The sequence below is a fragment of the Solenopsis invicta genome, chromosome 3 (assembly GCF_016802725.1).
Source record: "Solenopsis invicta isolate M01_SB chromosome 3, UNIL_Sinv_3.0, whole genome shotgun sequence".
Classification (NCBI taxonomy): Eukaryota; Metazoa; Arthropoda; class Insecta; order Hymenoptera; family Formicidae; genus Solenopsis; species Solenopsis invicta.
In genome coordinates this window covers 27,787,797-27,815,634 of record NC_052666.1, presented here as the reverse complement: position 1 = coordinate 27,815,634, position 27,838 = coordinate 27,787,797, and the positions used below count along the sequence as shown (strand labels likewise).

Sequence of the window (27,838 nt, the reverse complement as noted above, 5' to 3'; positions counted from 1 at the left end):
AAAATTTTAATTCGATGAGCTCCTGCTATCATAATTCTATTACGTAAAAATGTAAATGAACAATTTATACGTTTCAAGAACTTTCTGATATAGCAAATAGATTTCAAAGTTAGAAAAAGAAACAGTTTTGATGAGATAACATTAGAGGAATATATGTAGAATGTAATTCAAGAAAAGAAAATTCTTGTATATTAAAATAATTTAATAATGTACAATTAAACAGAGTAGAAAATTATTCGATGGTTACAATAATTTTTCCAAGTACATGTATCACAATTAATTCTCAGCAGATATAAATGTTATTAAGAAAAAATAACAGACCATCTCTGTTTAAAGAAATTTAAATTAAGAGATGTTGATTAATTACACATCATATTGTATCATTATAATGACATTGTGAATGTAATCATATCGCCTAACAAATTTTAATATATATTCCATTTTTCAATTTTTTAAATTATAGCAATATTTTTGTGATGGAACTTAAGAAATTTTATAATATCTGCTAAGAGTTAAAATTGACAAAGCATATACATTGATTGCTTATGTAATCTTAATTGAGGCACTGTATCGCTAGAAGACACTATTTTATAAATGCAGAATTATATGCGTTATTATTATCCTTAAGGAAGGCAAAAAGGGAAGGTTCAGAAACTTCTGGTTACAGTGTACATACATATGTATAAATATATCTTTAGAATTTCTGTTGTCATTATCAATTAAAAGTGATTGATTTGAAAAATAAATAGAAACGCGAAATCAATTATAAAATTATAACAGTTGTATCTTCATACATTTAATGCACATCAAGAAATAAATATTTCCTATAAGGTAGAAATACATATTTCCATCTTATATAGATGGATGTAGATAGAAATACTACATCTAGATTAGCTAATATTGTCAAAATTATGTTAGCTAATCTAGAGTAATTAGTTTACGTTCCAAAATCAATGGATGTCTTTTTGCTTGGTATTTCTTTAATTAATTTAAAGACGATCTTTCTTTAATATTGAAGTACTCATATTGGTACTTATAATAGTTAACCAAGATTCGTGTAAAATCTATTTTAAAATCAAGAAAATATATGTGCAAATTGAACAAAAAAATATTTATTTATTTATTTCTCTCGAAGTTGGTTAATAAAATACTGATCATTACTCCAAAATAATGTACATCACATTTTCTCATTAAGGAAAGATCGGTTTCACAAACTGGAAAAGATCTGCAGTGAGAAGAATATCAAATCATTTTGAGAGATATTTTGTTGATTGAATAATCAAAGAGATATTTAACAACACTGTGCAACTTAACGATAGCATTAGACGTAGTAGTTGCTTATCTATATGATTTATATTACAAAATAACTAATCTATTAGAAATGGAGTTGGTTGAAAAGAAATCATATTAAATTATTAAAAAAAACATGCTACGTAGAATCATTGTTTTTTAAAGCTCTTCAATATTGGATATATGTTGTCAAAGGCTTCATAAATTTCCGTGCGAACCTTTGCACCTGGTGGCACATATAAAAATATATAATAAATATTCACACATAATCTAATTTTTAATTTTTTATGCAGATCTAAATGTTTAAAAATTGTAAAAAAAAACAAGACTATATTGTTTTCAAAGTGTTTGCAACACGTACTTGACTATAAAATAATCCTATAAGCGAAATCATAGAGCGTGAAACTCACCTGTCAATACTACTTTTCCTGAGACGAATATGAGCAATACAATTCGAGGCTTGACCATCCTATAAATTAGACCTGGAAATAGTTCTGGTTCGTAAGATGAGAACTGTCCGTGAGATAGCACTAAACCTTCCAATCTAATTGGAAATTTAACATCACAGCTGCCAACCATATTTTGGATTTTAAAATCTAGGAACTTTGCCTAAATCAAATCAAAATTCAGTTAAAGAGATATGATTACTTGGGGATAGATCTCTAAAAGATGATTTTTTCAAAAAAAATACAAGATATGGCTTTATCTATTTGAATTGACTGAAAGTATTTCATTTTATTAGTAGATATTTATTTTATTAGGTATTTTATTCAAATTACTTAATACTTCATAAAGTGTAATATAAAATTCGTTATAAAGATAAGTTTATAATTAAAAACCAATATGAGAAAAAATAAAAAAATAAAAAAAAAACAAATAAACTTTTATCAACCTTTTGTAAGGATGTAAAAAAAGGTTTGTTTCAATTAACCTTATACTTTTTATATACACACACACATGTCAAAGTATTTAAAAAAATAATGTAATGATTGTAATATCTTAATCATTTGGTGCATTTACCATAACGTGCATAAAACTCTAACTAGAATTTTTACTTATTTAAAAAAATTAAACAGTCAATCGGCTTGAAATTTTAGTACTTTAGTTCCACTCCAAATAAAACGAATTGAAACATTTATATTATGTATTTTACAATTGTACCACTTTAAAGAACAGATTTATATTATTTTGATATACATTATAAGCAGTACTATATTTGAAAGAAAATTGCATTGAAAATCTAATTTATTTTGTATAAAATTTTGATAAGAAGCAGCTATTAGCGATACTTACTGGAAAACCTAACTTCTGAATTATTCTTGCGTACTTTCTGGCTGCAAGACGTGAATCTCCTTCGCTCTTGGCGCCAGTACATACCATTTTACCGCTGCTAAATATCAGTGCGGTAGTTCTTGGTTCTCTTATTCGCATGATAACAGCCGCGAACCTTTTTGGATTGTACTCAGCATTTCTAGCATGAAGAGCTATTTTTTTCAAATCTAGTTTGCAACTCAAATTAACAGTAGATACAATATTCCTAAAATAAAGTAAAAATGTAGTACATAAAGAAAAATAGGGAAAATAGATGTGACATTTCAACAAATTTCTTTTTATAAACTTACTGCAACTGTGGCAATATTCCAGGGTCCGCGGAAGCTGGGGTCATTGGTGTCATTGGTCCTGGGGTCGCAGGTCCTATCGATGGTGGTGCTATTTGATTATTTTGTGGTACTATAGGAGACATCATATTTTGCTAAAAAAGAAATAGATTAAAATAATTAAGTAAATTCATTGATCTATTTTAAACACTGCATCTCTTTTAAGCCTTCAAAATCTTTTTAACACTTGTTTTATAATTCAAAGAATGAAAAGTGCTGTTTTTTGGTGGAAGCAGATTTTAATGTTTACTAATATTTCCATATTAATTTTTAAATATATTTTTTTATTCTATCAACTGTGTATACTACCGATATGATTGTGTCACTAAAACACAACTGTATACTGAAGCTAGAAATTATATTGCAAATTAATTTATCTTAAAAAATTATAAATTATTATTATACTTATAAGTTTCCAATATTCTAAATTAATATTATCAATGTTTTGAATCTCAAATTTCATAGCAAAATCATAACTTGATGTACGCAACATTAAATTCAACATTGACTTACCGGCGTTTGTGGTTGCATGAGACTCTGCGGTGTCGCGAACGTAGGAGTAGGCGCGTACGTGTGTATATTCTTCTGCGGCGTCGTAATCATCAGCATGCCACTCTGCATGTTGGGGCTCATCGAGTGCAGCTGCTGCAGCTGCTGGAACTGCTGCGACTGTTGCTGCTGCTGCAGGGCATTCGGCAAGATCTGCTGATCCTCCTCTGGCTGATGCAGAGGAGTGCCGATGCTAGGTATGCTAAAGCCAGGGCTCGGAAGCATCTGATCCATCTTTAACTTTTAGTAAATTTACACGTGGCTGTTAATGACGAATTTTTGGAAGTATGGTGTGGACGAGATCCTCGAAATTATCCTCGCATCTTCACGAAGTAATCAGTAATCTTTTTCGACTGGCGGCGAGTTACAAATCTGAAATCAAAATTGATTGTTGATTAGAAAAGATTTCTGTCGTTTGAGACACGAAGAATGAACGTTGTGAAAAATCTATTTATACAAAAGTTTCACAGGTACTCTGATCTTGTATCTGCTAACTTTATTTTGCGTTTAATAACGTTTCACTCAGTGGCACTGAAGCGCATTGAGGCCTGTGACATAAACTCCAGTTAACCTAATAGATCAGTTAAGTGCCAACCGTGATTGATTGTTTTCTGGTCAATTCTAATGAAAACAATCAGTCTGATAAAGTTAAGCGGAGTTTGTGAAACTAGCCCTTAGTGCATGAAAATCGACACAGACTATTGAGCTCGTGCCGAATTGCTGCATTTAGGGCGCACCAGTTTGGCCGATAAAACACGCTTTAAAACTTTGATTTATTTGTTTAGATATTATTTTATTATACTCGGAAAATTTACCTTGGCCGCAGTGTATCGTACCAAAGTTCTAACGTTTGAAACTTTGTTACAAAACACAACTTTCGTGCTCGTTCTCTTCAAGCTGAATACAAACGAGCCGCGATCGAGCCACGAAGAGACAATTCTTTCCTCAGGAGATTCTGTCTCATAAATCCGAATAGAATTGAGCTTAAAACGGCTCGTTAATTATGTTTCTGCAATGTGCATGCATGTGCAACCTGCTTGCAATGTTTTGTTTACAACAGTCACCCACTTCTAAGGCACGAGGCTCACGTGCTATATAAACGTTTGCTTCCAACTCCAGTTCTCATCAACTCTGAGCAACTCCATCGACTGCCGCTGGCTCACACTGACTGCCGCTTTCCTCTTTATATATGTTTTGTGGCTTTCCCACTATTTATGGGCCCACTATTTATGGGCTTTATGGCTAGCGTTCGGAATCTTATGGCTAGCTATCGTGTAACCAGTAAAAGAGAAAGAAGGAGAAGAGAAGAAAAGAAGATAGCAGACAATCGCTTCGTCGAATAGCGAGGTTGTTCGTTTTCCGACGATTTTCGGGACGCTCCAAGTGGCGCCAAAATCACGAGGCCGACAGGCCGACCAGGCCGACATCGGCATGGCAGATTCGTAGATTGATAGAAAAACATCACTCTTTTAAAGCAGATTAAAGTTGAAAACACATTCCGAATTTAATAAAGAGAAGTGTCACGCGTGATTTCATTGCACTTCCCACAGCGTCGCGCGATTAAGTTTACTCTCGGGATCTTGGAGCAGTGAAAGGGCAAGTATATAATTTTCATGGGAACTTCAGGTGTCAATTATCTTAACCCGTTTCTTCCCACCGTCTTATTTATATAAGGGACAACAGCTTTTCAATTTTTTTTTTTTCTCTATGAGTATCTAATATTTATTGTTAAAATACTTCACTGCAATTATCAAAGAGAAAAGTTAGGAGTTAATAGGTTTGTCAAATATCTTTTCACTGAAGCTGTCTTGTACTTTGTAGGACCTTGAAGAAAATAAGATAATTTACGTATTTATAAGAAAATTGTCAAAATGAACATCGATAAACTCATCAAGAGGAAGCAGCATGCCAAACGTGACAACAATCTGCGTCAATTGGCCGAAATCACAAATACTTTGGGGGACATGTACTTTGAGAATAATCGACCGAAGGAAGCTCTGCAAGAATACACGGAGCAGCTGAGAGTCTGCGAGAAACTGCAAGACAAGCTGAGCTGCGCGATAGCGCACAGAATGATTGGGGAAGTTTACGCGAGCATGGAGGATTATGAGCAGGCCCTGATGCACCAAAATCTACACTTGGAAGGTGCCAGGGAGATGAGTAACTCGATAGAGGAGCAACGTGCGTTTGCCACCCTGGGCAGAACTTATTTCTGTTTAGCCGAGAGTCTAATCGGCAGGACAGAAGAGCGCGATGAGGCCCTGGAGAGCGCGAAGAAAGCTTACACGCGGAGTATGGAGCTGTGCGACAAATTGACGGCCACCGAGATCAAGCTGGAGGAGAGAACGCTGATGCGGGCGAGGTTGCTGCTTAATCTGGGACTGACGCTAGAGGCGCAGAAGGAGACGCAACAGGCGATCAGTCTAATTGAGCAAGCAACTGCATTGTGCGTGTCCAATAACTTCCAGGAGGATCTGCACAGAACGTGTATCTCTCTGGCGACTATATACGAGCGGCAGAACAATCTTGAGCTGGCATTAAATTATATCGAGACCGCGGCAACGGTGAACGACGTACGCCTAAAAGCCGAGGCGAAGATAACGAAAGCCGAACTCTTCATGCGAACTGGACAGTGGATTGAAACGCGTAAAGTATTGATTTCCCTGTATAGAAGTAGCGGGTTGCCAAAGGACATTAATCAACAGGTGGAGAAGTACTTGAGAATTATTGTAACTATATGCCGAGCGGAAAATAGTCTTCTCGACGAGCCCGATACTCGGACCAAGCAGAAGCTGTACGAGGCTCTGGGCGACGCAGCGGTCGCCGCGCAATGCTTTGACAAGGGTGTGGAATATTATCGACATATGTTGACCTGCGCGGAGGAAACGGACGAACAAATAGGTATTTCCTTGATGAGTCTAGCCCAAACGCTCAAGGATGCAGGACGCTACAAAGAAGCATTGCCTTTCGCGCAAAGGGAACTGGAACTTTGCACCAATCCTCGAGAAAAATGCAGATCGGCATTATTCCTAGCAGATTTATTAACAACGACGAATGCTGCTGATGTAGAAATTCGGCAGTGTTACATCTTAGCGTTGAGCTCAGCAAACGAAAGCGATAATGTCAAGTTACAAAAGTCTGTTACAAGAGAACTCATCAGTTATCTCGAAAGCACAGGCCAGCTTGACGAGGCAGAGGACACAAGACAGAAAGCGGGATTAACTTTGGAAGCGTCCAGCGATACAGAGAGCGAAGCATCGTCCGAGGAAAGCGATAGAATTGGCGCGGATATTTGTCTAGAGGATTTGTCCGATCTGGAGGAAACTGAGGAGAGTGTCAAGACGACGGCCGGTACCAAGAAAAGAATGAGGAGAAAAACGTCCGTGATCAAGAGGAACGAGAAGGGCGAAACGCAGCTGCACGTGGCGTGCATCAACGGCGACGTCGCTGCTGTCGAGAGGCTCCTATCGTCCGGTCATTCCGTAAACGTCAGAGATCACTGCGGTTGGTCCCCGCTTCACGAGGCTGCTAATCACGGTTACGTGGAGATCGCGGAGCTGCTGCTGAAGCACGGCGCGGAGATCAATGATCCGGGCGGCATGTCCTGCCAAGGCGTAACGCCGCTACACGATGCCGCGTCTTGCGGACACTTCTCGATGATGGAGCTCTTGTTGCAACGCGGAGCGGATGTAACGCGTACGACCCGCGACGGCGATACGGTGCTGGATTGCTTGGAGGCCTGGAAAGATCGCGTGGAAGATTTAAGCCCTAAGGACTTGGTCGAGTACGACGCGATGTATAAAAAACTTTCGGCTGTTACTCCAGTAAGAAAGAAAAGGAAGAGATCCGACAACGCTCGGATATTGAACGAAAAGTCCGGGTCGTCCGAGACACTTGAGGTTCAAAAGATATCCGCCGGTGAAGATTATAAGAGAACGATAGCGAGCTTGCGATTATTTAATAAAAATAACACCGTTAGTGCATTTAAAGTAAGCAGTAATGATACGATCACGCCTTTGGTGAACGAGGAACAGGTTCTCGTCGATGACTGGCTTGAAGACGATATCGGAAATGTGACGAAGAAAAAATCTACAAATCAAACAAATCAGAATAAATCGAACAATCACACTACCACGATCAAACGAAAGTCTTTTGACGGAAATCTGAAGAATACTACTAAAAGAATGAAATTGAACGATGCGCGTCGAAGCAAGGATGATTTTAGTACGAGTGAAGACAGCGTTGATTCCGTCACTGAAATTTGTCAATTATACGAAGAACCTAAAAGAACTAGGAGAAAACGACAGACGTCCTTGATCTCAAGTGGATTCACTCGCTCGGTATCTCGCTCGCCCTCGCCGGTGGCTCATTTGCAATCATCGTTGCATACAACAATAAGTGCGAAACAGTACGACAAGGAGGAATACATACATTTACGTATGTCTGTTAAGGAAGAGGTGTTCAATCTAAAGATAGCAGTTTGCGAAGACGAGACAGAGCTTATAATGTGCATTGTAAGTACCACCGAACGCATGTTCCACGATGAAACCGGTTGCACGATTAAACTGCAGTTGCAACCGATAAATGGAACTGTTGTAACGAAGGAAAATATCCTGAAAATTACGAAAGAAAATCCGAACGATGCGAAAGTAGAATGCGAGATAGTCGAGCTGCAGATTCCGCCCATTGTCGAGCGATACAAGACCATCTGTTGTACTCACAATTTGGTCCCCTGCGAGATCGTACTAAAGTGCTTGAGATCTTGTGAAAACACGTCGATATTTCGTGTAAAATCTGACGATATCAATAAACAATTACTTGTACCGTTATTAAAAACTTTAGAGTACGAAAAGAGTATTAAGGTGTTACAGCTGTCGGGTACTGTATTGCTGATGGCAGGAATGTATTTGTATCGATGTCTCTCGAATCTTACGTTTTTACAAGAGCTCTACTTAAAAGGCTGTGATATCGACCTCGCCTGTTTACGCCAAGTAAACGCGTTGCCTCCTCAGTTAAGGGTCCTAGATCTAAGTTATAATCCGTTGGGCTCCGATGGCAGTGATGCCCTTCGAAAATTAATCGCTCCCTTAAGATACTTGCAGACTCTTAACTTACGTTACTGCATGCTGGAGAACTTTTATCTTCCACTTGACAATCCTAATCTGACGTGTTGTGATATTTCGTGGAACAAATTAAATCGCGACGCGGTGACTTCTTTCTTAAGTAGGCAATTGTTCGATTTGAACTTATCTAATGTTCCATTTTCCAATCGCATCGTTTTAAGCTTAGATACGATGAGCGTAGCTCTATCACCAAGCTTGGAATCGCTGGACCTTTCGTTCTGTGACATAATAGATTCTGATGTGAAAATCATTTTGACGCAATTGCCTAGACTGTTAAAATTAATACTTAGTGGGAATACAAATGTATCTGTATCATCTGTAAACGCGTTGTTAAGTCGTCAACCTACGTTAACTTATATCGATGTTAGTGGTTGTAAAACTATCGAGAGCAATCCAGAAGCAGGATTGATTATACGAAATCCTGAAGTTTGTACACTACTGGCTAGCATAGAACCTAATTTATGTGATTCATGGATTAAATTGTGGCGAGGTACGGGTATTGTAACGAAATTGCCTCATAACTTGGCAATTTTTAAATCAATATGACATTTTCTACGAAAAATAATATTTTGTAAGTATATATGTATAGATGTATAATTTTGATACACGGAAAATTATTTTTAAAAGAATATCTTGTGAATATGTAGATGTTTCTAGAAGAAAAATTATATTTCTTAATACATGCAATATACCCACAAAAGCATTACTATTATAATTTATAAATTATTAATTTTTGCATCTCTTTTGTATAATAGTTTTAAAGTTTTGTAAAAAATGAATAGACTCGTTCCATTGAAAAAAGGTATGAGGTAATAGTTTTGCTTTTTGACTACTGTACAATTTCCTAAAATAGATTTTATAGTCTAATTTATACAATGTTATTTTAGTTCAAATGTATAACATTTATTTCCGATTTTGCATTGTATGTCATTGACATGCATATAAGCCTCTTCCATGTTTTCTGCTAAAAATTTGTTTAAACTGCTGGTAAGAGATGGTAGAATTTCTTTTAAGCAGGCTCGCTTGTCTCCAAGGCACCAGAAGAAACTAATGTGATACGAGGTATCCTGTATATAAAAAATATATAGAACTATATTTAAGTCTTCTGATTTCTCATTGCAATCATATCATATTATAATTATGCAACATGATTGCAGTGAAGAATGAAAAGTCAAATGCAAAATTATAAAATCTTACTTATTTCATATTATATGATGCGTTTAACAATAGTACGAGAATATTAGTTTTATATAATTTATATACCTTATAAAACGATGGTAATTGATATTCAGCTAATACATTGTCAAAAACATCAGTTAGGCACTTTAACATTCCATCCTCATCTCGACAATAAATTCCGAGGAATGTGCGAGTTCTCTCTTCATTGCAGTACACCCTTATATCCGTGAACTGTAGGACAAATTTATTGAATTTACGACAAGACTGTTTTATGCTTTCCACGAACGATTCAATCCAATGGAACTTTAAAACTAAAGTGCGACTGAGACTAATATGAAGATTAGAAATGATACTGCCTTCGACAGGTAATTTACTTAGTACAGAATTAATCCAAGTATGAAAACAATCGCTGGATGTATCTGAAATTAAATTAAATTTTTTATTAATTCTAATATTATATTTAATTAAGCAAAGCCTTTTCAAATCAAGTCTAGAATGCTACTTATACTTTTTTAATTCAATAGTGAAAAACTGGATGAAAATTTATTCACATAATTAAGAATTTTTTTTTTATGTTTTCTATGTCACAAATTGGAATAATTAAGTTAACACTATTTTAACAGCAAAAAATCTTATTAAAAAAATTTTTAAATAAAGTTTTTTTTAACTAAAACTCAACTTGAATTAGCATCTCAATGAAAATTTACTTATTCTAGCATTTTGGGATTGATATTGATATCTTACGATTCAATTTAAAACAAAAATACTTACAATTTATGTAAATCAAAGTTACCCAATTACCACGTTCATGTTTAAAGCTTCGTACTCGTCCGTTGTGATCCAATGGATCATCGATTACTTCTTCATTATATTCAACTCCTTTCCAAGACAAAATACTTGCAGGTAAAGATAACCTGTAAATATATTCAAACATGAAACACAAAAAAATATGTATGAAATATTATTTTCTGTTCTTGTATTATGTATCATTATTTAAAGAATCGACTAACATCATATCCTCTATAATTAATTTCAAGTTCTTTACTCATGATTATACTAACAAAGCATATTATCTTGAGTTCAAGAACAAAGTGTTTTCATTTTAAGTTTATAAAACTTGAAAATTTTTTATTTTGAGTACTGTTGTTTGCTATAATAAAAAAGAGAACTTTCAGAAAAAAATATTGTAATCCAGAATGAAAATAATGTAATTTATGTACTTGTTTACAATTTGATCATCCTTTTTCTTCTCCTCGTGCTTGTCTTCGTCCGAATCGGAAGAGTATGTTTGTATTAAATGTAAACCGGCCATATTTTTTGATAACTTTTATATTCAACATTAAATATCTGTTAGCACTTTTATAAAATATAACAGAAATTCACTGCTAAGAAACGGATGTACGAAAAGGTTATGTTGGTGCATAGTTTGCGCCATGCGCACAAGTTGACAGCAAAGGATTGTTTTTTTGTAGATGGGCAACCTCTGCGTTAAAAATCTTATTATCCTTAACATGTTACTGATTGGCTAGTTTCATCAAGACTAAATATGGCTAAACTACCCGCTACATTTAAAAATATAGAACGTATTAAGAAGAAATAATTAATTTTTAAATAATAGATTTTTTCTAAAGCAATTAAAAATATTTTAACTTTAAAAGAAAAAGAAAGAAAATCTATAAAACAGAGAATGTAAAATTTTATACGACTAAGAAAAGATTTTAAATGTGTCATTTATTATTAATAATTTTATAATTAAAAAAAGTTTATTATTTCAAATTATCTTAAAATTATATGAATATTTTTATAATATTTTACGAATATTAAAGTAATACATCAAAAATATGATGTAAAGCGAACATATAACATTAACAGAATATTTCCATGATATTAAAAAAATATTATATAATATTCTTAGAATATACAAAACATTTATAATAATATTTTAATTTTTAATAATATTTATGTAATATTATAAGAATAATAATTTTTTAGACGCTTGTTTTTTTGCAACGTAAAATATAAGAAAAAGAATAGCCAATTTACGAGCAAATTAATTGATCTTGTAAATTACGTAAACATGAAGGATTTATTCTCCTATGCAGTACACAGACATTTCGACTATACTTATTATTAAACTTCATCAGTTTTTTATATGAACTATTCTGGCATTACAGAAACTATTTTAACCTGAATAATTGAATAACAATTTTGAGTTGCATACATCGTGCATGCTAAATGCAGAGCACATTTGACAACGCTTAGCTTTAGTCTGGGTCTTCAAAAATTGTCAAAACGATTCAAAAGATAATTTTCCATAACATTATTTTTCGGTCGGAAGCAAAAATTCCGTTAGGTCAAGAGAGTACATCGCAAAATAAAATCAGTAAATATCGTTAGTAAAAAAGCTGAAGACTAGTGTTAGAAAGATTTAAACTGGTAAATAATGTTGCTATAAATGTTTCTGTACGTTGTAACTATATCTGGACTATAACTGATAACACTATATTTTATCAATTTTATTCTTTCTTGGCTTATATTTATTAATACTTTAAAATGCCAAGGAGATCAGCTTTCTATCGAAATTTATTGGTCTTTTTTTCAACGTACTGCTTTAGCCTAACGGAATTCTCGCCTCCGATCGAAGAATGTTGTAATAAAAAATTTTTATCTTTTAAATCATTTTGATGACTATGTATATATAATATTTATGTATACAGAACATAAATTATGCGTTTCACAGAGCATAATTTAATAAAATGATATGTCAAGAATTAAACATACAAATTTTATAACATTTTAATTTTTATTTTGTATTATTTTATAATTGTTATTAACTGGCAAAAGATCCATATCTCTTAAGTGTTGTCTACGCGTGTTGTCTGGGTTAAATTTGGAAAAAAATTATACTGAAATACTTTACTAGACAAATCATTATAAAATAAAAAAAATTTATATAAAAAACTATAAAGATTGTTATCATATATACCGAGACACATTGAATTCTTCATGGATCAAATCGTAGCACTGTAAGTTTTGCTAGTCGGAAATAAATTTTACTTTAGAACACAAAATAAGTCTATATTTTGGAATTAAAAAAATCTACATATTCGTTTATATTATGAGTGTTATACACATATTTATCCACGTTTGGAGATTTTATTACTTTTCTAGATATTAATTATTTTTCTTGTTGTCTAATTTTAAAGAAACCGTTGAAAAAAGATATACATGGCACTATTGCAGCAATTCTATTCATTTAAAATAAAAAAGTCGAAAAGATTCTTAGTAATTATGAATATGGCTATGATCGAAACCAAGGAGAAAGAAAAACATTTTAAATTGTTAAAATGGCGCAGTTGTAAAAAAATAGATTTTTGCAAAAAGTTTTTGACTTTAACAACTTTAAAAAATAGTTATTGATATGAAGATAATCCTAGTTTAGACCATAAACGCAGAAACATGCATTTTATACGTATGTAAAATCTGAAGTTAATCGGTTCAATATTTTTTTTAAATCATGTTGACCGATTAAAAAAATCATGGATTTGAAAAAAACGCGTTTAAAGTTTTGAATACAGATATAACATATAAATAATACAAACATATGAAAGCATGTATCTGTGTTATTTTTTCGTATTAAAATCTTTTAGGAAAATATTCCTAAGAAATATTTAAAACGTTTAAGAGAAGAAAAAACAATTTTATTATTTTTTTAAAGTAGAATATACTCTTAAGAAAAAGGATACAGAATACATATTGTTTAAGCAACACATAAGAGGCATGGTGATGCGCTTGGGACGAATTCAAATGTCTCAACTTGCGCTTAGATCCGAGTCTATTTAACAATTTCTTTAGCAAGTAATTTATAGTTCTTTAATTTAAACTTTTTCTATTTCATAAAGATGACATTGTTTCTAGTCAAAGTCTATTTCAATGTCATTTTTTCAAATTTTGTAATAAGTTTTAATCCTCCACCTTCTTTAGAAATTTTTCTTCAAAAAATGTGTCAATATTTTCTTTATATGAAATAATAATTGGATTTGCTTTTATTTTAAAACCTGTAATCTGGAAAAATAATAGTGGAATAATTTAATGTAATAAACATATGGGCAATTAAGAAAAGAGTTGTAAAATTGACTAAATTTTTCAACTTAAATTTCTTTATTTTAAGTATTTATAAATATATTTAAATACATAAAATACTTGAACTTCAATTTAAACATTTATATATTTAACTTAAATACATAAATATTTGAATTAAAGGAATTTAATCAAATTAAAAAATTTAGTCAACAATTTTTTTCAGTATACAAAAAAACAAACCCGAATCTTTTGCTTGACAGGCAACTGAACTTCTATTACTGAAACGCAATGTTTCGCAGTAAATTACATATATGTCATATAATTATTCAACCGTGACATAAATTATCTAAAAGACTAAATATCTGAAATTACCTAAAAGCCCGAGATTTTGTATCGAGGATCTTTTTGTTTTTCCGAAAGTAAATCATTCTGTACGCATAAAGAGAACAGTTTATGTTAAACATAAATTAAACATAACTTGTTACCGCACTGAGATTGGGAAATAACACAATAATTTTACGAGATGTATACATTTTCCAAATCGCCAAATATCTTTATAATGCAATTCACAATCTTTGCGTTCCCTTTTACTTCAAAACAGTTCTTTAGCAATATAATTTCTTCGGCAGAGTTCACGCTGAGAAATATACACCATTTCGGAGAGCGCGTCACAATTCGTGCAAATACTATTAGATTATACGGATTATCGTAAATTTTTGTGATGTCCTTTCGCACACCGTCAAAGATTCTTTGCTTTCCAGCATTTCTTTCCGATATCCTTTCACTGGTCGAGTTGCCGTGCTCTTTTACGTAACGCTCGTCCTTTCGGAGTCTTTTTCTCTTTCCTCTCCTCTCTTTGTCTCTCCACCTCTGTATATCTCTATCTCTTTGCGGGTATCGAGGAACAGTCGTTTCGCCATTTCTGCAACTTCGACTCTGTCCGCCTGAGGATTTTCAATATCCTCGGAATACGCGGTTCTCTTTGAAATTCAGATATTGCGAGCAAAGGGCCTTTTCTCGGCGGTAGCTGCACCTCAAATTTGCACAGGCCAGACCGAACCTGCGAGCAGTCGACAGCAAATCATTGCGTTGCACGACATCCTTGAAACACTGTCAATCACGCGTACAAGTGCGATCAACGAGATCGTGATCTATATTCCGGAAAGATTTTTATTAAGGTCGATTTAGCGAGTTCGTGGTATCTTTACAATTTTTAAAATATCTAATAATACGAATTTAAATAAAACCGGCTGGTAATGATTCTGATGAGCTATATTTTGAGTATACATTGAAAAAAATTTTTCGTGAAATCAACCAAAGTTTAGTTAAATAGTGATCAAATAAATTTATAGTTATAATTACTAAATATGTAATTGTTTCGAACAAACAATCTGTAGCCTTAATCAAACAATTTTTATACAACTTATAACCAAGTGGTCCGTTAAATGGAACCAAGTTTTTGGTGCCAGCAAATATAAAATTCATTTGATCGCTATTCAACTAAACTTTGGTTGATCTCGCCAAACGATTTCTCTCGCACAAGCGATGAGTTTAGAATAGAAACTATTAATTCTCTCGAGTTCTATTTGCTCGCGAGATTTCGGTAATAAGCTAACGGCTAGAGAAACAAAGTTGTATTTCATATTTAGTAAACGCTTCTCCTTGCCTCCATGCAAAATACAGCTTTCTGGGAAATGTCAAAGAGTACATTCTCGATGTACTTAAGGAAGGTCCGAGATTTGCGTTTTCATCAATAATACACGCGACTCTTCGCTTTACATCGCGCGAGAGAAACGTTAACATCTATTTTTGGACCAAAATAAGATTCCAGAAGGCTCGTGAAGTTGAAGTTTCACGAATTTCATAACGCCGAGTTTCTTCGGTCACATTATAAGAGAGAGAGAGAGATCAAAGTCCGATACTAATTTTTCTCACGTCAACGACGAGTTTCAGTTGACAATGGTCATCGGCCGAAGATGTTCCACGAACATCACGATCAATAACCGATGTACTCCCGCAACGCGCCGGTGGTGGTACATCGGTCTATCGATCGCGATGTTCGTGGAACGTCTTCGACGATGATCGTTGTCAACTGGAACTCGCTGTTGACGTGAGAAAAATTATTATCGGACTTTGATTTCCCCTTTCGATACGCCGCGGCGTCGCGACGTATCGAGAATGCGAGGTGGACGCGAGGTATTTCTCGAAAATGAAATCCCGTTATCGGTAACAGCGGATCGACAGTAATTGGCGGCTGCCGGAGAGTCTGCCGCTGGCCGCGAACTTTGAACTTTCGAAAAATAGTTACGCGACAATCGATAGCGTCACGAGAAAGAGAGAGAAAGAGAGAGAGAGACGGGAGACACCTGGACGACGCGACGCCGCGAACGGAATCCCGGGCAGTTTAATCGCGTCATTTCGTGACATCGACCGCGGCAATCGATCCGTCATCACCGTTGCGGACGATTGCGACGGGGGCGACAGATACTGACGGATTTCACGACGACGACGACGACGACGACGATGGAGGGCGGAGGGTCGGACGTGGTGGATGGTGCGGTGGGTGGTGCTCGCGTGTTTCGCGAAAAAGAAAAGCGCGGAAGTTCAGCGCGAGTCTCTCGGCGTAACAGGTGGTTAAACAGGGCTGTAAAGCAGCTCGCGAGCGGCGCGTGAGGGGTCGAGGGGATTGGAGGGGTGAGCGGGGAGAGGGTTGCAGCGAGGAGAAAGTCGAGGGAAGGGTTAAAAAGGTCGGACTTCGCGAGACGCAGTCGAAAAGATCGCGGCTTTTCCGCCCCTTCCTACCCTTTCCTCTACGTCCGCGCAACAATTCGCGTGTCGCGAATTAATTGTCCGGGTCAATTCGCGCGCGTCGGACTTCGCGAGAGATCGAACGAGCCGAAAGTGCTTAAAAAGAAACGTACGACCGTACGTTACTAGATAGATTCGCGAAATTTATTGCGATGAAAGATATTTGAGGGATTATCGCGAGCATGCCGAAATATCTATCACCGTAGTTAAAATTAATTAGAGTCGCGGAATGGACTGCACGTAAAATTTTCCACGTTTTTTCTTTTTTTTTATTTTTTTATTTTAGAGAATTGCCGCGTAAATCGACATAACAATAACGACGACAAATCCATTCTAAACGATCAGGCATCGCAATTAATTATACGTGTTCAAGATCAACGACGAAATTGTTGCGCTTAAAGACCGGAATAAAACGTTTGATCTCTCGTTGTGACCTGATAATTACAGTAATGAAAAAATTTACGATATCAAATTGATCCATTTATCCCGAAGATACCGCTTTCCTCGCATCACCGAGATCTCTCGCGCATTTAATTTATCGATCGGTGCGAAACGACGCGACGATCGTAAAACGCATCCAGAAGTATCCCCACGAATCCTGCCACGGGCGGGCGCGCGGCGGTCTTAATTAATTCGATCCTGCAGCCCTTCCGTAGCCCGATGCCATTTCCATCGTCGTCGGGAACACGGTCGCTCGGTGGACGGCGGAGGAGGGGGGGAGACGGGGAGTGGAGGAAGCGGCAAAGGACGGGGGTGAGTTTCGCGCGCCTCGGGCGACGAAAGGAAATTGGCTCGGCTCGGAGACGTCCTGCCTCGGACGGAACATCCTTAATACCGTAAAGTAAGTTTAATGGAGGATGCAGTCGCGCACCGACGCCTACTACTGGGTGTTTGAGGATATCGCGCTCCCTCGGCTCGTAGTTAAACATTTAAACGGCACAGTAATAAATATCCGTATTAAGTTGCGCCTAAGCGCCCGAATTAACGCCAGGACCTAGACGTTTAAGCAATAACGATCAAGTTGGATTTTGAATGATAATGATTGCATTACATTGCGCTTTCTTCCGAAGTTTGCTATGGTCTTAGCTTGATCTGGCTGCATTTTTTTTAATGCGAAAAGTTAACCCTACACCGACAGAAAAATTGTAGTGGTGGTAACTATGAGGGGACCATACAAATTTTGTTAATAGAATTATAGTATTATAGTGAAGTGAACTATATTATAGTAATTACAAGTAAATTAATGATTAAGAGAATTAATAAAAAATAGTTGTAATATACTGTAGTAATTACAAGTATTTTTTATTAGTTCTCTTAACCACGTACTTAATTTAGTTGCAATAACTATAATATAATTCACTTAACTACATATTATAATTCTATTAACAAATGTATGGTTGTCCCCTTATAGTTGTTACCGCTACAATTTTTTCTTTCAGCGTAGATATACATCCTTACAGAAAAAAATTAATATCAAATCAACAATCATGAATCATGTTCTCATGTATAAGCAAGGTTATAAATCTTCGTGAAAGAATTTGATAATTTTATACAGATATAATTTACTTTGTTACATGAAGAAATAAAATTTTTCATGTAAGAAACAAATTTCTTCTGCATGTAAACAAATCATGTCTGTCTATGATTATCAAATTCTTTCAAAGTTTTTATACTTGTTCATATATGAATGTTGATTTGATAATAATTTCTTTCTGCGCTTATTTTTTGTGTATATGATTACTTAGGTCTGGGGACCCCCGCCAGTCTTTTCATCGTAATGGTCAAGAAAATTACCCTATTAAGACCAATTTCTTTTCAATTGACCGTAAATGAACTAAAAAAATACGTCTATTTGCTCAGAAGTAATCTAGAATCATAATAAATACCAAAAAATGTGCGTAAAAAGATATTAATTGATCCAAGAAAAATATTATTGCAATTTGAAGATAATTTTTTTGCTAATAAAAATAAACAAGTCAAGTTACTAAAAAAATGACAATTAAAATTTTGATTATTATCAACAAAACTCAAAAGATGACAAAATTTTTAAATTTTCATTTTCCGATAGTTTGGTAAAAAATTAAAACTTGTTAAACAACACAAATTCTTATAATATGCAAATTCATTTATAAATGTGATTAATATAATTAATTATATTTATAAAAAAAATGTGGTTGCTACTATGAAATAAGTACATGTAAATAAAAAAAATATTTGTTTATATTAATTAAGTAGTTTGTTCGATATATTTTGATCAAATTACTTGTCGTTACAAGAAAACACTTTTCCTAGTGCAGTAAACCATTCTTGCCGTATAGAATACCTAGCATCTCTTCGTTAATCTGAACGTATAGACTCATGAGGCATAACAAATTTGTCAGCGTTCCACAAATTTGCAATTTGTGCGTAACAATTAAATTCGAAGCGTTGGGGGTAGGGGGGCAAAGGGGAAAGGAAAAGGAAGGGAGTAATGGCAGAAAACCGGACAGTGGAGAAGCCGAGGACCTCGGATGCTGCGAGCGGCAATAGTGGAACGGTGATGCACGAAGGGCGCAAAGTGATCGCTGGAGGGTGGCTGAAAGGAGGGTGGTCTAAGTAAGAGAGGTGGACGAAGCAAGAAGCTCGCGGAGAGATAGGGGTTGGATTGGACAGCGGTGGGGAGGCGGGAGAGACGGCGGGCGCTCATCAGACGCGTCAGTTGTCCCTGGCGCCGCGCGCTTCATCCCCTCGAACTGCGCGTTTCCAGTGTCTCCAGGGTCTTTTCCGTCCCTTCCTCATCGGCGCCCGCTTATTTCCCCTCCCTACATTTCATCCGACATCTCCGTAGCCGCTCTCCGGAGGGACCGCGCGCAATTTTGCGTCGTCGCTTAACCCATGTGCTTCCGGTACGCTTTCTAATACCCGCGGATAAACGTATCTTTAATCGTCTTTGCGAAACGAAATATTACATGGAACACGACTCCCGGAATATCCTCCGAGCTTAAACGCGCGTAAGTGTCCCTTTTTCGTGCCAGCGTTTGAAATTTAGAGAACTGTTTACAGTGCAACTGTCCGTTACACGTGCGTCCCGCGAGACTTTGCGTGAAAATACTTTCCGTTCGAGGTACTTGGGAACTTTTAACGTCTCGATACTTCGCAGCTTCCAGTAAGCGTCTACGACTGACTCGCTTAAAAATTAGATTAATTCTTATCTATGCGAAATAAAACTTAAACGGTACTATCAAATGGCACTTAACAAGTTTTATATTAAAAGAATATTGGGATACTCCTTGAATCTTATCTCTTCACTTTTGTAACAAGTAGACTAAATAGTCGTTTCTCGATGTGTGTTTTCCAGAAAATTTCTTCACCAAATAGAATTTTTAATTTTACCGTCAAAATTTCCAATGCATCGTAATTAGTAGGTATAGTTTCGAGCAACGTTCATTCCGCTTGCACTCGTGACGGACATCGGAAGAGATCGAGGAGACACGATGGAAAATTGACACTCTTCTAGGATCTTTCCGTCGAGAGGCGCGATCGCGGTTGCTAGGCGACCCGCTTCCTTTCCTAAGGAAAGAAAGATCGGGAGAGAAAGATCTCTCTCGCCATTATCCGCGCCGGAGGATCCACCGCGGGCGACGTCGGGGTGCGTAGCGCGGCGCAGGATCAAAGTACAATCTAATCGCGTAATAGCCGGAGTATTAGGGCAGCCGCCCGCCGCAGAATCGGTCCCCTTGTCTCTCCCCCGCTCCTCCCTCGTCGCCGTTCCGCGCTCATAGACGTGGCGGTAATTAAGGAGCACGATCGGCCGCGCCGCTCCTTATTACAAGCCGGGACCGACGTTCGTGGCGTGAATTGATCTCCCACCGACGTCCTGATGACCCACGAGATGCTAATTACTCTCGGCCACGTGTTCGTTCTTTCCTGATTCGACGCTTCTGCCTTTTGTGTGTCAATTGGCGCATGTAATAAGGGGATACACAACGAGCGTGGCTCTCTCTCTCTCTCTCTTTCTTTCTCGAAAAGATCCCTCGTCACGAAATTTGAGGCAGAGGAGCGAGAGGAGGTCTCTTCTAATTGCACATCAGATCGGGAGATTCTTTTAAACTAAATCCTACATGTTTCAAGTAAATAATAAATATAACACATCATAATGGAATGCACATAAAATCTTGCTTTATTGAAGAAAGGATTTTTTGGTTTTTTTTTGCAGGAGAAATTTTATAAATGCTTCTGAAGCATTTTAATAATACGTATTCCAACTTCATGACTGTGTTTCAAGTTTCGACAAATATGTAGCGCGCAGTTCGAATAAGTTGGAGATTGTAATAAAAATTAAAAATTGAAATTATTATTCAGCACTAAGACTCGCTACGACTGACATAGGTTTGCTAATCTGATGTTTGATATTTTCGTCAGTCCAGATTCAACTAATTGTTTATATTCTTTATCGTGCAGTCGCACATTCTTTACATATACACCGAGAGAAAAAATTCCCAAATTTTAATAAGTATTTAATCGAATAACCTTAATACAATATTTACTTACAGTACATGAATATTTACTCTATAAGAAAAAATTGTAAGTTAAATTAATGGCTCTCGTACTAAATGAATATATTATTGTTCTTGATTACAAATAAATATATATCTACATTTAGTAAATATTTTATTAGTGTTATTCCAATAAATATTTATTAAAATCTAGTGTATAATGTTTTCCTCAGTGCACGAAGGAAATTATCGTATATCCAAAGGTACTTTATATTCTAGCATTATATTATTATATATTTATCGTGCCTCTATTATTATATTATAGAATTTCCAGCGTCGTTGACGACCGATTCGTCAGGATCCCCGAATACAAAGGAATTTTAACCCAGGAAGCTACCGATTCCCATTCTCCTCTCCGTAAATAAGAACGATCGTGAAAATTGGCCGCCATCGAGCAGACCGCGGTGAAATGATGCCCTCGTTTGTTCGATGAACGATTTCGAAAATTGGGAACCGCCGGCCAAGATTCACTAGATCGTTAGACACGTAGCACCGGGATGGCCAACTATCGTAATCGCGCTCCACGAGCTAACCGCGCGCGGCCTATTAATTGCGCGTCTCTTTATGATCACACGTACTCCGGAGTGCACATGCACCTGCAAGTCCTCCCTCATTATACAAATTTATTACGTGTTTATAGGATCCCAATTTTATTCAACGAACCACCGAAATCCCTTCAGCGGAAGGAGCACCTATTATTATCATCGGTTCCTAGGCGATCTTCCTTTCCTCATCCATCGCGATCTGAATTTCATTAAAAAGATCGACGATCATTACGGATGATTCGATATAAACAACATGGACAAAGATATAACTCGAAAGATAAGCTGATCTTCAGAGAGCTTGGATTAAAATTCTCTTCCTTCGTGTTTGTTGCGCAACATTATCTCGCTCGTTATATTATTATATACAAATTCTCAAATTTTCGCAGGAATTTATTAAGCGATATGTATTAAAATTAAGCGATTGTTAATATTTATTAGGATGAAGATAAAAGCGAGAAAAAGCTGTGAGAGATTATTATTAAAAGAAATGATTTCTAAGAGAAAAGGTTTTCCGAAATATATGATATTAAAGACAATGTCGTTATACACGTATCATCTTTTAATTGTCTCATTGTTCAATGTTTTTAAAAACGCATCTCTTGTGATTAGCGTGTCAGTCGCGCGTCGATCTTGCCACGTCGTTCGGGATTCCTTGAATTTTTTTCCTCTGTCTCGAGAGCCTCTCGTTCTAAACAACTCGCGCGATCCACACCTGCCATAATCAATCGAAATTGGCTACGTGGTGCACCCGAGGAGGTGGATAGATAGCTACTCGTAGCGCCCTGTGATCTGGCGCGTTAACCGGCGACGTCAAAACAATGATTATCTTGGTGTAGCGCAGGTGCATTCTCCGGTAAACAGGTAGCCTGTCTCGTATCCATGGAATTTCTTTCAAATTCTTGAACTGCCCCGAGGGGGGGGGGGGAGCTCTCTGTTCTCTCACGATAAGCAGATTCTCGTTATCCGCTCGGAAGTTCTGCACGCGCACGTTCCCTCTTCGGGGAATGTGAATGCAACACGCAATTTTCAATTCCACGATGTAATTAATTTAGCGAAAACGAGAGAAGGGGGTGAGGACGAATCGGGAAGAAGACGACGGGTCAGTTAATTGCTCGCCAACGCGCGTGTCCAAATTTCAACGAAATTGCCACGACCCGTGTGCGTATGTAAATGCGCTCTTCATTTCATATTGCACGGTCGTTCTTATCCTCCTCCGTTGCTCTTTTATGAAGTCCTCTGCAGCCGAGACCGTAAGACAAAAGTGTGGCAAACTCGTTTAAGAAGTTTCGATTTTGTCTGTAAAATTGTATCTAAATCTATTCAATTCTAGAGTGCTACACTCGTATTTCTTTTTTGACGTTAATGCTACTCTGCTAAATTCATCGTAATTAAAAATCTTTTTGCACTTGCTTGTGTCTACTTTATGAGCTAGGCGATAGAATAACTGAAGTAACATTATTTCAATAAAAATAAATGAATTTTAATGTTTTAACAATCTTATTAAATATTATTTCTTAATCCATCAAGTCTCAGAAAACTTTTACGGCCTTTAAAATAACAGTCGAAACAAATTTTTGTATTAATTAATTTAACGCAAGATAAATATATTAGAAAATAACACAAATATTATGCACAAAATTTATAAAATGTAACACTTTGATATAATTTGGAAACAAATTGTAGACTTTTTTTAGTAAAATTGACACTATGTTGACACGTATATTTTATTCATTTACTTTAGAATTAACGTTAGAAGAACTACATTATTTTTATGTTATTTCTTCATTTACCTAAAAATTATATTATTTTAATATTAAAAAATATTGAATGTCAATTTAACATATAATATTAAAATCACAATATGTTAAATCAACATTTGGGCATGTTAAAAATTCAACATAAAAATTTTTACGAGGAATGTTTTTAACATAAATGCAAAATGTTTTCTATCGCGTATGTAGAAGTAAAAAATGTTGCTCTTTCCGAAAATCTAGTCGACTATGGGATGAGAAAATTCACTCTCAAACAAAGTACAATAGAATTGTACATTGCAAAATATTATAAATAAAAAAATTTTTATCGACACTATTCTGAATAAATGTTCAACCGGGCAAGCTTGAAATCACAGCTCACAAAGAACGTAGTGAAGATCTGATACCGTCTGTAACTGCAGACATCCTAAACTGCAGATGAATAGGTAGAACCACAAGCTCCCTGGCTGGCGTTATTTAATAGCAAATAATTGAATTAGCCCCTGAGTGAAAATTTAGTCACAGCAGCACTCTAGGGTCAAACGTATTCGTATCACATAAAATGTGTTTCTATCTAAAGTAGACACCCTTAAGAAATCTTGTGTTTTTATAGAAAACTATAATATTTTTCCATCTCAATTTTACTTACTGCATATGTTAGCCTGTTGAATTCCGTGTAATGTCTTCTTTTAATTTCGCAAATTTACATATTTTAGAATCAACATTCTTTTATCATATAAATATGAAATCATGATAGTGCGTCGCGATAGCAGTTGCCGGATTCAAAATTAGTAATTTGATTTTGTGCCCTTCTCGTCGTTCCTCGGATCATGCTACTCGGATCATGCTACTCGACTGCGTACGATCAATTACTACTTTGCATACTCGAGATCGTATTTTGCATGCGCAACGATCGATTGCTCGAAAGAGGAGTTAGTTGGCGACGAAAGATGGTGGTGGCGTAAAGCTGCCAAGTGGAAGCCGCAGGGAAAGAAAGATCCGAAAGCAGAGAGGAAGATCGGGGAAAGAGATATGGAGAAAGAGAGAGAGAGAGAGAAACGGGATAATGTGAGAGTCGCGGTTGTCATGAGAGACGAAGCAGTCGGCGAAGAACTAAAATTACGCGCGCGTCCCCGTAAAACCTCGCAATAATGAACTTTTAATAGCCGGTCAGGTGCTTGACGAGCGAACGGAGAAGCGACAGCGTATGCTAATGATATGGCTCAATTAGCGGCCATACAAAGTTGAAAGAAAAGGAGAAACGAGGAAAGAAAACAAAATGAAGACGAGAGAAACAGAGAGAGAGACAGAGAGAGAGAGAGAGAGAGAGAGAGAGAGAGAGGCAGAAAAAAGCACCGCGCCATGAATCTCGAGACGGATGTGATCTAAAAGCTCCTGATTTAAAGACTGCCCTCGCCAGCAATCGGCAGCACGCACCTTCTGTGCCTTTCTTCTTCTATTTTTTTTTTTTATCTTCTTCATGCTGCCCCCCTTTAATAAATAGCGTTCCTCGTTCTCTCTTTACGTCTCTCTTACTGGCTAATAATAAACTGATGTCTCTTCTTTCCGCCTATCCGGCGCGTCTCTCTCGTTCTTCTCCGCATCTGTAAAATTACATACTTTGGACCGGGGGACCTCGGCCCTGAGGTGCTAATAAAATTCAGTCCTTTTTCCGGACACGATGCAGATTCGCGCGTACGCGGACCGTGCATCGTGCGCTTCTTCAAGATTAAGACTTTCTTTACTCGCGATCGGGCTTTCGTTGTCGGAGATATATTTCAGGCTCGTCCGTGACTACTTTATGAGTTCAATAATTTATTCAGCGTGTCAAATATTTCACGACGTACGTGTAAAAACTCGACTGATCGCCGTCGCGTGACAGCGAGTCTACACGCGTACCACGCGGATTTCACGCGGCAGATAAGGCGCATTAATAATGCAGCGTATTGCGGTGCCCTTCCCTTCGCGGGAGGAGAAAAAGCGCTCTGCAGCGCTACGTATATTATGCATCAGGCGAGAGAAACCGTGAGCGAGAAAGGAAGAGAGAAAAAGAGAAAGAGAGAAAGAGAGAGAGAGAGAGAGATGTCTGCCTCGTTTTCGGGTGAAAACCGCGCTGACAGTTTTGCTAAATTCCGACGTCACCACACTGCATGCGTAACACGCACATTGATTTGTCCTCCGCCGAGAGAGGCGCGATCACGCTTCTTTTTGTTTAATATTTCACGATTTACTTTATGTATTATGTAGTACTGTGTAAATATAATATCGAACGTGGGATAAAAAATCGATAATTTGAAATAATAACACCGATGCGAAGAAGGATATTAGAGTGGCGCAGAAAACACACCTGAAACTCCTGATTTAAATGACAAAGATAACCGCGACGTGCGTATTAAAAAGTATTATTGAAGACCAGATGAGCTTTCGGTGTTCCTTCGTCATGGAAACAATCGAAGCCAAGTGGAGAGTCGATATTGCGAATTTCTCTCTCTCTCTCTCTCTCTCTCTCTTTCTATCGCTACTTTTTCCTCCCCTTCCACGTTCTCTTCGCGCGGGATGATCGCACGTGATATCGATTGATTTCTCGCCCATAATTGCCGTGATTGTTGAGTGATCACGTAACTTGATCTACGCGGTAGAACTGATCCATTATTACACACGTACATGCGTGTGTGTATGTGTGCACAGGTGTGCGTTCGATTTTATTTGCCAAACGACAAAAAATTAATTGCGTCGCGCTACGCGCGCCAGTCGGGCTTAGCCATTGCGTACGTTTGCGGCGTAGAGATTGTGTGATAAAGTACCGATTGTGAGCTCGTCGGATAATGATTAACGCTCTTCTCCCCACCTGCGCGACGCGGCCTCGATCTATTCATTCTAATTTCTCTTCCGATGATGAGGAGCATTTTCTACAAATGTCCAAGACCTCTGCGGCCTTGTGGGGTCTCTGCGAATAAATTTTCAGAGGAGGATCTGCGGATTTCACGGTTGCGTAAAGCAGATAATCCACGAGATTAAAACACAAGGTTGAAACACGAGGGATAAAGTGTGAAATATTTTAATACTCCGCACACACGATTCGACAATTTTGTCCTGTGAATTTTTTCTCTTTGAAAAACTAAGAGCACTGTAATTAGTTGTAATATTTATATAATTTTTTCTAAATAAACATTTTGTACAAATACTTTCTAGAGATGTTAAAGGATATATAATAATCAGTAAAGAATGTTGTTTTTAAATTTATAAAAGTAATAAAACTCAGAAGCACACTCTAAATCCAAGTGTATATGTTTTACACACTTGGATTTAGAGTGTAGAGGAAGTGCCGAAAAGCAACGTGTGTTCAGTTAATTGATATCTCATTCAACGTTCTATATTACATGATGGCAATTGTGATGCTCGGAGAAAAGTGTGATCTCTATTTGAAAAAAGTATATAAAATTATAAAACACACGGCAGCATGTTTGCGCTCTAAGTTTTCTTTCGATACACAGAGAAAGAAGTATCGAACATTAATATCAAATAATGATTGTTGGAGAGAATATATTAGTTTTAATTTAATATTAATGTTCGATACTTCTTTCTCTGTGTATCGGAAGAAAACTTAGAGCACAAACATGCTCCCGTGTGTTTTATAATTTTATATATTTTTTTCAAATAGAGATCACACTTTTCTATATATATAAGTAAAAATATGTAAATTCTTGCTTAAAAAATAATGATAATCTTGCTTATATATAATTTAATCTTCTTTAAGAACTTGAATAATCTTAAATTTCAGTGAAATATATAATTTTATTTTAATACTATAATACTTCTAAACAGCACAATATAATTGCTTTGATAACAATAATACATATTAAAAAATTCTCATTCTCGGTTTAAAATTATTATTTTTTATCCAATACTTTTTCCTTTCAATTCATGAAAATTATTATAAAATAATGAGAATACATTTTTCTTGATGATACCACAAAATTTCTTCATGTATGTAAATTATATCCGTTTAACGCTACGTAATATCTTTTCAATAATTAATATTTCGAAAATAAGAATATTTTCAAAACGAGAATAATCTGTCTCTCTGTGTAGTGAAAAATATTTCCTACGAATGCTTAAAATCTCTGCAACTTTAAGAATTTTTAGTAAATAAATTTTTAGGCAATAATCTATGAATCTACAATTGCGTTAACGAATAAATTTTTAGGCAATGATTTGTGAATCCACGATTTATGGTTCTTGCGTTAAAACAAAACATCTACGTCATTACGAGATCAAAGATCGAGATGTATGTAATAAATTATCGGCATTTTATTC

The 27,838-nt window shown here is 36.2% G+C and overlaps 3 protein-coding genes across 6 annotated transcripts; 1 reads left to right on the top strand and 2 right to left on the bottom strand.

The window, feature by feature from the left end:
• Positions 1-181: 181 nt before the first annotated feature.
• On the bottom strand, positions 182-4,716 carry LOC105205210 (TATA-box-binding protein). Of its 3 annotated transcripts, none has more exons than XM_011174508.3 (6): positions 4,313-4,716; positions 3,462-3,869; positions 2,913-3,043; positions 2,584-2,827; positions 1,701-1,899; positions 182-1,516 (listed from the first exon to the last, which is right to left on the bottom strand). In XM_011174508.3, exons 2-6 carry the CDS (start codon positions 3,729-3,731, stop codon positions 1,440-1,442), a joined length of 921 nt encoding a protein of 306 aa, XP_011172810.1. In that variant the 5' UTR covers positions 3,732-3,869; positions 4,313-4,716; the 3' UTR covers positions 182-1,439. The 3 variants fall into 3 exon arrangements, with proteins under 3 accessions (XP_011172810.1, XP_025989605.1, XP_039302364.1); XM_026133820.2 differs by lacking the exon at positions 4,313-4,716 and adding an exon at positions 3,955-4,160; XM_039446430.1 differs by lacking the exon at positions 4,313-4,716 and adding an exon at positions 3,993-4,160.
• A 118-nt stretch (positions 4,717-4,834) lies between these two features.
• LOC105205232 (tonsoku-like protein) lies at positions 4,835-9,414 on the top strand. Its single transcript, XM_011174540.3, has 2 exons — positions 4,835-5,093; positions 5,319-9,414. The coding sequence occupies exon 2, from the start codon at positions 5,369-5,371 to the stop codon at positions 9,164-9,166; it is 3,798 nt and encodes a 1,265-aa protein (XP_011172842.2). The 5' UTR covers positions 4,835-5,093; positions 5,319-5,368; the 3' UTR covers positions 9,167-9,414.
• Positions 9,265-11,245, bottom strand: LOC105205217 (U6 snRNA phosphodiesterase). 2 transcript variants are annotated; one of them, XM_011174519.3, is made up of 4 exons: positions 11,020-11,245; positions 10,571-10,713; positions 9,884-10,218; positions 9,265-9,687 (listed from the first exon to the last, which is right to left on the bottom strand). In XM_011174519.3, the coding sequence occupies exons 1-4, from the start codon at positions 11,109-11,111 to the stop codon at positions 9,499-9,501; spliced, it is 759 nt and encodes a 252-aa protein (XP_011172821.1). In that variant the 5' UTR covers positions 11,112-11,245; the 3' UTR covers positions 9,265-9,498. The 2 variants fall into 2 exon arrangements, with proteins under 2 accessions (XP_011172821.1, XP_011172829.1); XM_011174527.3 differs by having other exon boundaries at positions 11,028-11,242.
• Between the last annotated feature and the right edge of the window lie 16,593 nt (positions 11,246-27,838).

Bases quoted from the DNA above. Each gene is read 5' to 3' on its own strand.
- LOC105205232 (XM_011174540.3), top strand. From the start codon at position 5,369: ATGAACATCGATAAACTCATCAAGAGGAAGCAGCATGCCAAACGTGAC.
- LOC105205210 (XM_011174508.3), bottom strand. From the start codon at position 3,731: ATGGATCAGATGCTTCCGAGCCCTGGCTTTAGCATACCTAGCATCGGC. The intron at 3,044-3,461 runs GTAAGTCAATGT...TTTCTTTTTTAG, and splicing joins TCATGCAACCACAAACGCCG to CAAAATATGATGTCTCCTAT. The intron at 1,900-2,583 runs GTAAGTATCGCT...GATTTGATTTAG, and splicing joins TTCAGAAGTTAGGTTTTCCA to GCAAAGTTCCTAGATTTTAA.
- LOC105205217 (XM_011174519.3), bottom strand. From the start codon at position 11,111: ATGGCCGGTTTACATTTAATACAAACATACTCTTCCGATTCGGACGAA. The intron at 10,714-11,019 runs GTACATAAATTA...ATATATTTACAG, and splicing joins GATGATCAAATTGTAAACAA to GTTATCTTTACCTGCAAGTA. The intron at 10,219-10,570 runs GTAAGTATTTTT...ATTTAATTTCAG, and splicing joins AACTTTGATTTACATAAATT to ATACATCCAGCGATTGTTTT.